The 14,926-nt window shown below is 39.2% G+C and overlaps 2 protein-coding genes across 2 annotated transcripts; one reads left to right on the forward strand and one right to left on the reverse strand.

The window, feature by feature from the left end:
• The first annotated feature begins 865 nt into the window (after nt 1-865).
• Nucleotides 866-9,052, forward strand: jkamp (jnk1/mapk8 associated membrane protein). Its single transcript, XM_028395460.1, has 7 exons — nt 866-987; nt 1,412-1,491; nt 4,778-4,932; nt 5,071-5,277; nt 6,761-6,942; nt 7,177-7,253; nt 8,064-9,052. Exons 1-7 carry the CDS (start codon nt 984-986, stop codon nt 8,280-8,282), a joined length of 924 nt encoding a protein of 307 aa, XP_028251261.1. The 5' UTR covers nt 866-983; the 3' UTR covers nt 8,283-9,052.
• Nucleotides 9,053-10,558: 1,506 nt separating this feature from the next.
• Nucleotides 10,559-14,364, reverse strand: fam241a (family with sequence similarity 241 member A). Its single transcript, XM_028395461.1, has 2 exons — nt 14,050-14,364; nt 10,559-12,820 (listed from the first exon to the last, which is right to left on the reverse strand). Exons 1-2 carry the CDS (start codon nt 14,188-14,190, stop codon nt 12,524-12,526), a joined length of 438 nt encoding a protein of 145 aa, XP_028251262.1. The 5' UTR covers nt 14,191-14,364; the 3' UTR covers nt 10,559-12,523.
• Nucleotides 14,365-14,926: the final 562 nt, after the last annotated feature.

The following is a 14,926-nucleotide window of genomic DNA, read 5'->3' on the forward strand; positions in this document are numbered from 1 at the left end:
GACCTTATTTAGCCTAATCAAACATAATAGTCAGGTGTGTTTCACTTATAAATGTATAAAGAGAACATTCAAGTAATTCAACTGAAAAGAATACAATCCAAGTCTCCTTTTTTGGCCGAAGATAATAAAATAGAGCAGCATGCAGATGGCTGGAGAGCAAAGATCACAATCTAATCAATCATCCAATGATCATGGAGCAGTGTACGGGCATGAACAAGGAGGCTCAGCTACATGGCATCAAGGCTTATTAAATGTATGTATATAAGTTATATGAAGTATTATATTTAAATTCTAGGATAACAAAGCAAGGGAAAAATGTAACATTCATGTGGGTGAAACACATACAGGAATCCCAGGAAATGAAAAAGCAGACAAACTAGCAAAGAAGGCAGTTAAAAGGGAAAGAGTATGTCAATATCAAACTCTAAAGGAAATCGTAAACAGACGGCAACATCTCTGGAGAAATTAAACAAAGGGATGATTTGTTCAGTATTTAAAATAAAGCAGGAGGGGCTGAAAAGAGGAACAGACAGGAGGGAGCCAACGTTTTTAGCAGATTGGCCACAGCACACTCTTTGTCATGAAGAAGCATCCATCTGGCCTCTGTGATCACTGTGAGGAAAGAGAAACAGTGCAGCATGTGTGGTAGAAGGACTAAGCTGAGGAAGAAGTGAAATCTGAGTTAAAGATGTTGTGGACTGTGGGGACACAGGCTAGTGGAAGGGAGCAAACGGATTTGTTTCTTTCTGAATGAAACGGGTTTAATAGAGTGTAGGATTAAAGGGATGTAGGCTATATAGCAACAAGCCCAAGAGGGGGCAGTAATGCGCCATTGCAGATGCCGGCTTCCGAAGAAGAAGAAGAACTGCAGGATGCGTCCGCAATGGTCAACACAACAACACATTTTCATCCGCTTCCGGTTGGGTACCGGGTGAAGACACGGTGGACCAGGGAAATCACTTCTAGGTCCTTGTGGGGCCAGAATGGGTAAGATAAAGTCATGCACATTCGCCTGCAGGCTGTTAGCTCGTAACGATGGGTTAGAGAGTCTTACATAATATCGCGTTGTTACGAGACTATTCGTGAAAAAGATAGCTAAGCTAACAACTATCCATTGTATCCGTCATAACCGAGCACTGTTTTGATGGCAGCACAAAGACTAAAGTAATAATGTCTCCCAGCTTTCTAAACGTAGTATTGTTTTCCTCGTGTGATGTTAATACCCTTTCCGTTTTCCCCCATAAACTCTTAATGGGCTATTCGTGTGTTATCCATAGTAGGCCCCACGCAGAGCATCATCCACTGTCCTAGTCTCAGGATGTGAAGGAATGGAGAAGACATGGACAATGGAAAGATGTAAGAAAGACGGTGTGGACAGTGATGTTGAATTGTGTTTACTGTGTCCTTACAGCTGTGGCAATGAGTTCAACTTGTCCAGGACTGTACTGTGGCAGGATCCTGGTCAACGGATCGGTGGAGGGAGAGTGTGGAGTGAGTATTGAACATGAGTCTGGCTGCCGATGGGTAGCTGCGCTGTGTGCCTGCCTTTCACTCACAGTGTAAAAGAACCACATGAATGGATGTTTTACAGTGATTTCTAAATATAAGACCGAGCGCCCTACCGTAATGTCTAATTTAGGCGCTCATCTAAAATTATACGTGCGGCTGACGTGACTGCAGTGGGATAGGGGTATAATTTTGTTTTCATGGGTTTGTACTAGGTCTTATGCAGATTTAAGAATGTTGTAACATCTTACAGATGTTGTAACAGGTTCAACATACCTACAACAATGTTTCTTACAACAACACAATCACACAAAAGTAATACATGACACAGACAAAATACAACATCTTAGCCAAAAAGCTAGAGCTCTGATCTTTGGGCCCACTGCACAACACAAGTGTTTCCTAGCAGATGATCAGATTTATTCAAATTTTACCCAAACAAAAAAAGGGAACAGGCATTATAGCAGGCACACAGGTAGGAGAAATTAGAGATGTCCTACTTCCTATTTAAGCTCATAATTTATCTCCTTTTTGGCCAATACAATATTAAGCAGAAATTATGAGGATATGGTAAAGCCAGACATCCTTTAATCTTTCTGACAGGAGGTGATTTTGACCATAACCTGCTGCTAATATGCTGCTCAAAAAATAAAGGGAACACTAAAATAACACATCCTAAATCTCAATAAGTGAAATATTCCAGTTGAAAATCTTAATTCATTACATAGTGGAATACGTTGAGAACACAATAACATAATGAAAGCTGCAAGTAGCATTGCGGGCCCTCTATACTGTCCTCTCCTCTCCTCTCCTCTAATTTCCAGAGACTTACAACAAAGACATGTTTACAACAGAAATTTCCTGCTGCCAGTAGGTAGCGCTGTGACCGTATCATCCTATTAGCATATATATATATATCTGTTCAGACTCGGGTCCATAGCAGTACTGTAAGATTTTGTCCACATTGCATGAAGTATGTTGGTGGTACTGCAGAAAATACAGTGTTCCTTTGTAATGGCGAATGGTCAATTTTGAGGCCACGCCCCTGCCACACCGTAACTCTTTTGAAAGAGTTTTGGAATGCGTCTATTCCCTATGGTGTCCTGAGTGGACACAGTGAATTTCAGCTCAATTGGATGAAGTATATGAGGCGTGACAAGTTTTATAGCAGGGTCAGAAAACGACAATAATGACCACAAAATTCAAGATGGCGGACTTCCTGTTGGGTTTGGAGGGGATGTCCAAGAGACTTTTTTGAGCGTCTAGGTGTAACACACAGGTGTACCGAGTTTCATAATCCTACACAAAACAGGCCACAGGGGCAGGCAGAAAAACCTATGAAAACACAACATTTTGTGTAACCAGTAGGTGGTGCTCTGTCAAAACCTCAATATTGTTAAATAGATGTGTTTAGGGTCAGACTCTGATCATACATGTGACATTTGGTGCAGATCAGACAGTGAACTCAGAAGTTATAGCGACTTCCTGTTTCCTGTGAAATCGCCAAACTTTGAGGCCACGCCCCGGCGTGGAATGCATCTATTCCCTATAGTGTCCTGAGTGAATTTCAGCTCAATTGGATGAAGTATGCGAGGCGTGAAAAGTTTTGTAGGAGGGTCAGAAATCGCTACGCTACGCGTTAGGTGGCGCTATAGAGTCATTTTTCCATGTGCATTTCAAAAGTCAGCAATTTTCAAAATTTTTCGGGGGGATTAATTTTTCTTCCGAGTTTGGTGACTTTTGGGGCATGTTAAGGCCCCCAAAAATGTGATCAAAGGGGGGGGGGGGGGCGTAATCCCTAGGGTTTCAATAGGGCTCTTGCACCGTTCGGTGCTCGGGCCCTAAAAATGATTAATGTAAATCAAAATTATTATGCCATGGAGGTCTGGATTTGGATACATACTCAAAATAAAAGTGGAAAATCACATTACAGGCTGATTCAGGCAGTCAGTAGTGTGTGTGGCCTCCAGGTGCCTGTATGACCTCCCTACAATGCCTGGCCATGCTCCTGATGATGTTTTCCAGCCTTAGCTCCCCAGGACCTCTTTGTTTTTGAACTACTTATAGGCTTTTAATGGAGTAATGTGGACATCCTGATAAAAGTGAGTTGCAGTAGTCCAGTCTAGAAGTAACAAGAACGACGAAGAAGAAAGACGAGCTTTTCAACATCACTCTGAAAGAGGAGGTGAAAGAAGGCGGTCTTAGAGACCTGTTTAATATCAGAATCAGAATTACTTTATTTATCCCCATGGGGAAATTCTTTTTTGTTACAGACAAATAGAAATCAAAGATAAATTGAAATATGAAATTGAAAAATATTATATTTAAACATAATAAATATCCCTCTCCTCCCTGTACTGGACAGACAATGGAGCGCCTTTTCCAAAAGGCTCAGACAGCTTCGTTGTCACACAGAACGCTACAGGAAATCTTTCCTGCCTCATGCTGTAAGACTGTACAACACCTCATCTCTGTGCCAGAGATAACACAGACTCACTGCTGTAAGGGACACGTTCTGCACAAGGTTTAGGTTTTCTTACTTCCAAATTGCACACTGTTGTTCTTGTATATCATATCTTATCATATCTTCATACCAAATTGCACAATCTGTGTCAGACTTATATGTATACCTGCACTACAAACTGCACACTTTTGCTTCTGCACCTGTGTTTATATTTATCTTGCTGTAAATAATGTTTATACTGTTTAATTTTTACCGTTAGAGGTATGTTTGTTATTTTTTTGGTTTGCTTGAGTGACTGTATTTGGCTGCTGCAACAGTGAAATTTCCCAGCTTGGGATGAATAAAGTATTTCTATTCTATTCTTAATACCTAGATAGCGTTTAAATCCCTGAGCTGTATCTAAAGAAGAAGAAACATATTTACTACTGTATAAAAACCTTTACATAGTAAAGAGCACGAATGAATGAATATGAGAGATAAACGACATGTCTTGATCGAAGATAACTCCGAGGTTCCTCACAGTCGTACTGGAGGCCAAAGTAAAGCCATCCAGAGAGAGAATGTTATCAGATAATCTAGTTCCAAAAACAATGATCAGAGTTTAACAGTAAGAGATTGGAGGTCATCCAGTCCTTTATGTCCTTTAGACATGCCTGAAGCTTGACTAACTGCTTTTTTTCTCAGGCTTCATGGACAAATTCAGACAGTGGGACTTCCTGTCATGTAGAATATCTCTGGCAGTCTACTTAAATTATGATTTTGCCAGAGTATTTTATTATAAACATAACCATATGTCTGTTCTGGCAGGTCTGTCCTCGGGGAGAGCGAGCCAACATCCAGAAGGTGTGTGAGCGTTGCACTGAGTCCCCTGAGCTCTATGACTGGCTTTATCTGGGCTTCATGGCCATGTTACCTCTAGTCCTGCACTGGTTCTTCATTGAGTGGTACTCTGGAAAGAAAAGGTGATTACACACACCACTCAATATGAGTGACTGAAGAGTTTTTGTTTATGGCCTTGATTGCATTTGCGATTCATTTGTTTGTTATTAGTTGTTTACAGTGTATTGGTTTGTTGTGTGTTTGCGGTGTCTGTTATGTAGTTCCAGTGCTCTGCTCCAGCATGTGACAGCGATGATGGAGTGCGGTATATCTGCAGTAGTCACTCTGCTTGTCACAGAGCCAGTGGGGATTCTGAGTATCCATTCCTGTCGTGTCCAGATGCTGTCAGACTGGTACACCATGCTGTATAACCCCAGTCCAGACTACATCAACACACTACACTGCACACAGGAAGCTGTCTACCCACTGTGAGTACTAAAAAAAAAATAGTTTTTAATTTAAAAGAAATGATAATAAAACAAAATATATGATATTTTCTAATAAAACTATTATTATGCAAAGTTACATTAAAATGGAAATAAAATTGTTAGAAATTGAAAGAGTGTAAGTCACATTTTATAGATGGGTCACTTAGACCCCGTTCACACTGGGAAAAGTTAATCCAGTTAGAGTGAGATAGAATCCAGATATGTTCAGACCTATTTTCAAATCTGACTGTGCACTCACGTGTCCGTGCTCTATCCAGTGTCTTTGCTATCCTCCAAACCACTAGATGTTGCATAGCAAAATTCAGACCCCTTCAGACTGCGGTAGAACTGAGTGCATGCATGGTTTTGTATCGTTTTTTTTTTTCTGGTCCAAAACACAGTATATTCCTTTATAGCCATGTTGAAAATAAACTCCAGGCAAAGCTTGCGTAGTTGAACAAATGTTTGCACACTGCTTTTGTACATGACCTGGATACTGGTTTTTACTGTTTTTTTATACTGGATTTATTCCCATAGTTTATATTTTTTTACCTTTTTGCTCTTCAAATTGCTCTTTTGCAAATTATTCTATTTTGACTTCTTAAAACTTTATGGCATTCAGTGTGAGCAGCAAAGTAAGAATTTAATTCAGGGTTTTGTACATTGTACAGTTTCTATACTGTGCATATGACAATAAACGCTTTGAATCTACTGTCCCCCTGAACCTGGACGTATGACGTCACTAGCCAGATTCAACGTTGTGGCGGTCGGAATGTCCCGGAGCCTCCAACCGAGCCTCAAAACAGCTCTTCAGAAACAAACGGGTGACGTCACAGAAGCTTTTAAGCGAATTGGGTGAAAACTGGCTTTAACAGGATTTGTGCTATTCAGACTGAGGAAAAAAACAACAAATTCAGCCCGAATCCCGCTTTAGCCAGATTGATTAAACAAGTCTGAACAGGGTCTTAGTTGGAAAACACCATATTAAATGTATTAATTAGACAAAAGGTGGCAAAATGTATTGCTATATGCTATGTTTAAAACCAGAGGTCTAATCAACGGTTTGTATATGAAATTTTGCTCCTGGTTATGCCTTATTGATCAAATTGTGTTGAGATATGGTAATGCAGGCAAAACAAGTACAGATATGTTGATTAAATTACAAAAAGGAGCTATTAGAATAACTAATAAAGTGGGATAGTGTGCACCAACTAAAATCATTTATTCAAAGAAATGCTTTAAAATTGAGGGATATTGTGTATATATATAAAATAATGGAAATCATCTACATGGTATTAAATCTGAGCCCATCAGTTTGCATTTAGGAATTCTGTCAATTAAGAGTAGATCATTATAATTTAAGAGGTCTATTTATGTTTGAATGTTTAATAACTGTTTTCAAATCAAGATGTGTTTTAGTTCTGGTGTGAAATGATGGAATGAACTAAATGATGAATAAACACTGTACTTGTCTCTTTCTCAGATACACTATTGTGTTAATCTACTATGCTTTCTGCTTGGTGCTGATGATGCTGCTACGTCCTCTGCTGGTGAAGAAAATAGCATGTGGTCTGGGCAAATCTGATCGCTTTAAGAGCATCTACGCTGCTTTGTATTTCTTCCCCATCCTCACTGTGCTGCAGGCTGTCGGAGGAGGACTGCTGTGTGAGTGTTAATGTGTTACTGTAAGGAAGAGAAGTTATGCATCTGCTAGATAGATAGAAAGATGTACTTTATTAATCCCTAGCCTTTTTTTAGATACTAGATACAGGGTTCATGTCAGAGACATGTCTTTTAACTTTCATATATTATAAGCAGGTTACAGTTATTCATCAATTTTGTTAAAACAATAATGTTTGTTACTTGATATTTGCACCCCTGTCTCTTTGTATGTTTTAGACTATGCTTTTCCCTACATCATACTGGTGCTCTCTCTGGTGACCCTTGCTGTGTACATGTCTGCCTCTGAGATACAGGTAACTATAGTCAGGGCATTGTGGGTAACTTTTTAATATTTAACAGAAAGCTCATCTTCACCCATCTGTACAGCTCACCTGGTAGTGATTTATACAAGTACATTATATGTGTGTATGTGCAGGCGTAATGGAGTAAAACTGTCAATTATTAGTTTAACCTGAAGGCAGTTGAACTCCAGTGTTCCTCAAAGAAGCAGCGGTCAACAAACACTGACATGTAGCCAGAATTTGACTTCCTGACATTCCTGACAAAATTGTTGTCAATACACTTGGCTATTCTCTTTTCAGATTTCAGCAGTCTGAAAAACAATATCTCATGTTTCATGTTGAAACTATTTGTACAGTGAACTGCACAATAGCTCTTTATCTTTTAGATGTGTGGGCAAAATGCTTATGATTTTTCATTAGCCGTGGTTTGAAACGCACTTTGTGCCACTCAGTGGAAGTGCTTTCTGTGATGTCATGTGCATACCTTCTACTTAAATGACCGTGGCCAAGGACAATTAAAGTGCTGGCTTGTATTGAGATTTGTGTAGGTAGACATCAGGACCAACATGGAAGCAAAACACAAAGAAAAGAAGAAAGAAGTTACCAAATTACAGTGGGTTGACTAGTGACCAGGCATCCGTACAATTAAATTGTTGATTGTAAAATTAGGTCACATATTAAAATCATACATCTTTTTGGAGGTTATATCAGGAACATTAGCCCAGTTTCAATACAACTCTGTCTTTTGCTCTTTTTTTAAAATAAGTTTTTAAAAACAGGTCTCTCATTATTGGTAATTCTGTCCCCTCTGTGTGTTCCCAGTCTTTTAAGAATCTGGTCACCAAGAAGAAGCGTCTTGTTGTCCTGTTCAGCCACTGGTTGCTGCATGCATATGGCATCATCTCCATTTCCCGGTTGGACAAGCTGGAGCAGGACCTACCGCTGTTGGCTCTCGTGCCAGGTCCTGCCCTGTTTTACATCGCCACAGCCAGATTCACAGAGCCTAGCCGCATCCTGTCTGAGGGTGGCAACGGACACTGAGGAATCCTACAGAAAGGATGTTCTATTCATCTTATAATGTTTAAATATATTGACTGAGTTTCAAAGAAAAGCTGGACGGCTGACCCCAGACAATGCTGTTTTCTGTATGTAAATAATGTAAAGTTGAATGGATTGTACCCCTTCATTTAAATCCTGCTTTTGGAGTAAAATAAAAACATGTGTATTGATGCAGCCAGAGAATGACTAATCAAGCTCCAAATGATGTATGATAGGCATGAGGTGGAGCTGTTAAACCTAGGACCATGATAATGTGAGGTGAAGGTAACATTATTACATTATCACCGCTGTGCGCCTCACTGAACATAATCATGTTGGCTTCTAAGGTACTATATGGTGATTGCATATTGTAAATATATTTATGTCAACATAAGTTTAAATTGCAAATGAATATTAGGGAATCTTGTCAGCATGAATATACCCCTGATCAGTACGCTTTGTAAGCCTAATAAACATACACCTGCTGTCAAAGTCAAACGGTAACAGCAGAGATGCTTGCACTTAATAAGGCAAAGGTCAAACTGGTATTACTGTTGGCCTTAGCTGTTACTGCAGCTCTAGTATCTATTATATTTTTTCCATCAAGGTGAAGTTCTCCGGATAACGCCAATCAGGCTTGCAAAGACTCTGCATGTTAAACATGTTAAGTGATTGTGATGTGATGTAAGATTCATTCTCACTCTGTTTTCCTCTCCTTGCCTTCTGCCGCTGCACATTAACTCTGGATACCACAAATACATGATAAAAAACTTGTCTGACTACAGTGTGCTTTACTGTGGCTAAAATCACAAGCCCCACATGGCTTTTGCGATTGAAAAACCAAGAAGTTCAAATTTCTTATGAGCTGTGTTATATAGATGGCCATATGATTTACAAACCGGTACTCAAGCCCTTCTCTGGATAAATTACATATCCAAAATTCTGCATATATTTTCTCAATAGCCAATGGCAATGCCTTTATTTATTTCTGCTGTCCAACACTTTCAAATGTTGGATTCTTCTGCATAAATCTCAAAGTTCTTGATGTTAGGTGACTTCCTTGCTGTTACTCTTTCAGGTCTTTCAACAAATTTTCCTTTGGGTTCAGGTCTAGACTGAAGATGTTGATTCTGTTCTCTGCCAACCATTTCTTACCACTTATTTTGGGTTGTTGTGTTGGAAGGTCCATTGTGTCCCCATGCAAAGTTTTTCTGCATATTATCTGATGTTTTGTTTCAGAATTTCGATGTAGACCTCTTTGATGCCGTTGACTTTAACACGGTTCTTTGCCCTATTGGCTGAAAAACAAGCCCAAAGCATCGTGCTCACTCCACCAACAATGACTGTAGGGATGATGTTGTAGGCGTGTTTTTAGTTGCTTCCCCCTTTCTCTTCCACACAAAAGCAACATCCCTGTGTCCAAACAACTGTAATTTTGTGGAGACCATTGAATCAATGGTCAAAAGCTTTTGTCTTTTTCTATATGCTTTTGCAAAGGCTAGATAAGCTTTGGTGTACTTGTCTCTAATGAAGAGTCCTTCTGGGTCGGTGTCCACAGAGGTCAGCTTTATGCAGTGTCTGCCTTGACATTTTTAAACCATTATCACTAAAATCATTCTGAGTGGCCTTGGTGGGGATCCCTTTGTTTCATTATTAAATATTACATTATTTTGTTTCCTTCTGCCAGTGCAGGGGTGGCTCTTGACTAGGATTTTGTACAGTGTGAAACTTCTCTAACTTTCTAATAATGCGTTGCACTGTGGCTACTAGTACTAGAAAAGCTTTGGAAATATCTTTAGATCCCTTTCCCTTCTTGTGAACAGGGCCCTCACTAAGTTACTTTGTCTTAGTTGTGACTTACAATTGAAAAGAGACTGACAGTTTATGGTTGATATCCTAGCACATGCTAGAAAGTTAGGATAATTTAAATTGATGCAGAAGATTGCATAATCTGAACATCGGGCAGTATGATCAAGGGTATAAATAATTGTGTCAAAATAAATAGTATTTTTAACACAATATCTTAGTCCTTTGCCATTTAGTTACGGTAAGTCATTTTCTGCTGGAACAGATCCATTAACTGAGTAGATAACACCTTAACACTTACTTATTATTAAACACAGCTCTGCCCTTACAGGTTTTTTTTAAATCTTTTGTACACTTAGAAGTTTTAACATCACCTCTTTAGTAGTTTCTTGGCGTGATGCAAGCCAAAAATTACATTTAAACCATTATTATTTATTATTTCAACATATTTGAAAAAGATTATTTTGCAAGAATGAAAATTTAGATGAAATGTTTATAGATAAATACAATTTAGAGAAACAGCCTTACAATCATGTTTTATATAACAGACTAGACTCATCGGTTAACATGCATGGTGGTATGACCACAACCAAAACTGATCTCAGAGAACAGCTGATATGGACACGTGGTCCCCTGAATCTGCCGGAAAAAGGTACACACAGGGAATATGTCTACCTCCAAAAGCTGCCAGTGACCAGAAAGGAAGAAAAACAACAATACCCTCTGTTAGTCTCATCCTGATATTCTGCTGTGATACAATCTTCAGCATTTTTAATGTTAGATCCTGGAATCATTTGTTATGTTTCAATTCTGAACAAGTTATGAACATCTGCATTATGTAATTAAACTCATGTCTTAAAGCTTGTTCTTTTGGACAAAATGTAATAATCCATCCACTGTATTCACAAATGCAATGTTTCATTGTAGAACTTCCATGTCACACTTGATATATCCCAGTGATTGTTGGCTTATAAGAAACTTGGTTGAACTCTCCAGTGTGACTGTATGCAGTAGTAATGCAGCTTTAATAAACTGGAAGATCGGACTTGTTTTGTGCATCCAGTGTGGATGATTAGTTTTGTTGTATCATGATACCATGCAAGAAATCTGCAAAACAATGAATAAAGAACCCCACACCATAACATTTCCACCACCTGCACTGGCTTTAAATCCAGTGGCTGGTGGAACTTATTTAACTGCAAGATAGGTTGTACTAACTGCACAATACACTTTGCAAAATCAAAAAACACAACTGTATTTTTGGTAGACACGGAATACAGACTTCTCAACTTGACAAAAAACTGGCAGACTATTATTTCCTGGCCAGCAGTCGTCAATCAGATGGCTGTAACCTAAACTGTATGGAGACTATAAAGCTACTGTCACCGTGGACACTGGGCACTGAAGACATCTTCTTCTTATCATGATCATAATAAATCATTAATTTGTTTAAATATTACACTTAAAATTATATATTAATTATATTATTATATTAATATATTATATTAATATTATATTATATTATATATTATCTTAAATTTATTACACTCAAATATTTTAATACTAATACCGCTTGTAGTAGAGGCAACAGTGTGAGTCTTTTTGTGTTTAGAGTTCCAACCATTCTCCTACAGATGTTTAAATATTTATTTTAGAACTGCATTTATTCTAGTAATTATCATTTATTGTGGGGAACTCAATTACTTTACTTTTTTCTAACCACTGTATTATCTGAAGTGATTAATGCCTGCTCAGTCATGTTATACTTTGACAGCTGCATGTGTGGTCTTAAAACAGTGTGATCTGATCAGATGTTATTTGTCTGTTTTTGTCTGTGATAATTAATTTATAAGTATAGACTAGTTATTTGCAGAAATGCCTTGAAGGACGAGTTTGACCCCACTCTGTGCCGTTGTCATAACTTCTCTCTATCCATTGCTACCCTACTCTTTTTGCTGTTCACTGTTTACCACACACTGATACTGTGCAACAACAATGTTTACATCCATTTTGTTTTTTTCCCAATACAGTTGTTTTCTTGAATTTGCAAAGCATTGTGAGTATGCAGTTGAACCCGTCCATCCCAGTCACCACATGAGTACAGCAGCATCAGCAGCATCTCAAACTTAGATTTACAGCAAAGATGTTTCACAAGAACGCATGTGGAGAACTGCAGGTAAGCTTTACATTCATTAACATTCACACACTTTCTTTGATTGATTACTGAAGTTATTCCTGAGTGCTGGCTTTTCCTGCTTTTGCAGCTTGCTTGGAAATGCAAATGTCCAGCCCAATGTAGATTCTTTTGACTGAAAAACCTCCACACCCTCCATATCTACAGTACCGCCCTGTCTACGGCTGCCTCTCTAAACGCACAGAACCAGCAAAGAGCATGAGTCTTACATGTGTTAGCAGTGCAGGCTCCACTCTAATCAGCATTATTTCTGAATATAGATGATGATGATGCACAGAGTTCCCACTAATCCCAAAGCCTGGATACCCAGGAACCAGAGCAACAGCCAGAAGAAGACAATCACTACTGGTTCCACTATCTTGTCCCCAAAGTACATCTGGCTGAAGCCTATTCCCCGCAGACACTTGTTGAGCATTCCAAACAGAGTTCCCATCCGCTCACAGTCATCCAGCTGAGGCTCTCTGGTGGTGGGGTCATCCAGGTGGGGCCATCTGGTGCTGGGATTGATGAGAGGTCGAGGTAGGGTGCGGCTGACATCGACCTGTGGATGCAAGCTTTTTTGTCAGTTACACTGAGACACGATGACTTCTGAGGTACCACCTTATTTACTGGTCTTTATAGCCTTGATTTTTTAAATAATAATTAAAAATAATTATTAATTTAATAATAACTTGATAGTGCACATACGTTTTTCAAGTTAACAGTTAGCTCCTATGGCCTTGATGGTTTTATTTGGTCCCTGTATTTCACAAAACAGTAGTGTTTATCATAACATAGGTTTTCATCGCATTATTTCTTTTAAAAGTATCAATTTCAGCTATTTTATTGTCAACATTTGTTTCATCTGTGAGATCTGCTTGTTGCTGCTTGAGATTCGAATTTTCTGATCTGTCAGTCAATATTTGTTATGAAAGTTTCATTAGTGGTTACACTACAGCTGTAACAGGGCTGACACTTCACTACACAATCACTTCAGAAAGCTGACGCAAGCAGAGAAAAACAGCAGCACATTAAGAAAAGAATCATCAATTTGGAATCACCACACAGCACAACAGAAATGTTCTCAAGGATCTTGAAAGGTTCTGGACTTGCCAGGAAACTGTATAGTGCATGGTTGTCTTTGCTGTAATAGCATGCTGTTATAGCAAAGACCTCATCTGTGGAGATGAAAGCATAAACATTAACCTCTGCTGGATCATCCAAGCCCTGACCTGTAACAGCAGGTATATTTTGTTGCTGCCTACAATCCACTCTGTTTGAGGCTATCTACTATACAACTGGATATATATTCATATAAAAATTCATGTAAAAAAAAATGCTAATACATATGTATCATATTTTTTAAGATAAGATAAGACTTTATTAAATGCTGTAAATGAGAACTGTCAGTGAGTGGCAAATGAAACACTGAACGATGAAATGGTCACTTTGTGTGGTGTTTTTCATTTTACTTGTGGTACTCTTGTGGATATGTAACTTTATTCTGTTATTTTTATTTTATTTTTATTTTTTTTTTTGGGGGGGGGGGGGTCCTTTTGATAATGTCACAGTCAGTGAGTGCACGACAGGCACATATTTCAGCGTCTGATCCTAAACTTCAAACAAACAATGTCAGGTCGCACTAAAAGACACGAACCTGCCACTAAGCTCGTTCTTACAGCCATCAATGAATGTGCAGTGCCAGAGGAAACGCCGGCTCTGCTGGAAACAATGTTCGCCTACAGCCACTGACGGAGCGGCGGCCGCCCTGTGGCCAGCTTCACTGTGTACCTGATGTTGAAGTGCAGTCTGCCTCTCCACGCTCACGGGCTGAGAAGTGTGCCCTCTTCTCTGATTTTCTGACGGCAGTTCTTCAAGTGCACGTCGATGGAAAACACACCGGTTGTTTACAGGCGGTGTTACGGTAGACATGTTCCAGCCGGGACCCTGACAGTAACTTTAAAGACAACTATTGTAGTGAAGTCACGTGATTGAGATATTAGTCCGAATTTCATACTACATACACACGGTCACCAAGCAGTAAGTAGTAAGTGGCGAACTTGAAAATATCCGGTATGCTCTGGGTACCCGGATGAAATCTGCATCCCATGGTGCATAGGGTGAGCCACGCCCCTTCCGGTGGACTCCGTGGCGCTTTCATTCCGAAGCACTAACTGGGCTCCATTCTGCGCCACATTTGTTTGACTCTGGTCTGGTCTGCAAATGTTCTAAGCTAAGACAACAACGCAAAGAAAATAACTTTCAAAATGCGGAATAACATTAGACTGATGGTGTCGCATATGTGACGACATCATATTACCAAGGGCACAGTGCTGTCAGACAGACAGTAGAAGAACAATGATGTGAAACGTACGATTGCCATGTTCGTGTCAATGACGTAGATTATGCGCGACAAAAGATGTAGTTCACAATACTATTTTCATACAAACACTTTTTTACAGTTTTGCAACAAACTGCCACCCTATTTTCTTTTATATTCAGTCAGAAGCAGCGTGCACCCGATCACTGTCGTTTTTGTCTGTTTGTATTGGTGGACTTCCCTTTAAAGAGGCATACCGCCATCTAGTGCTCAGAGAATAAACTTAAATGAATATATTATTTCTGCATTTTGTGTTATTCCCATCAAAAGAACAACGGATTAAGTGAC

This window comes from Parambassis ranga, chromosome 22 (genome assembly GCF_900634625.1).
Source record: "Parambassis ranga chromosome 22, fParRan2.1, whole genome shotgun sequence".
Lineage (NCBI taxonomy): Eukaryota > Metazoa > Chordata > Actinopteri > Ambassidae > Parambassis > Parambassis ranga.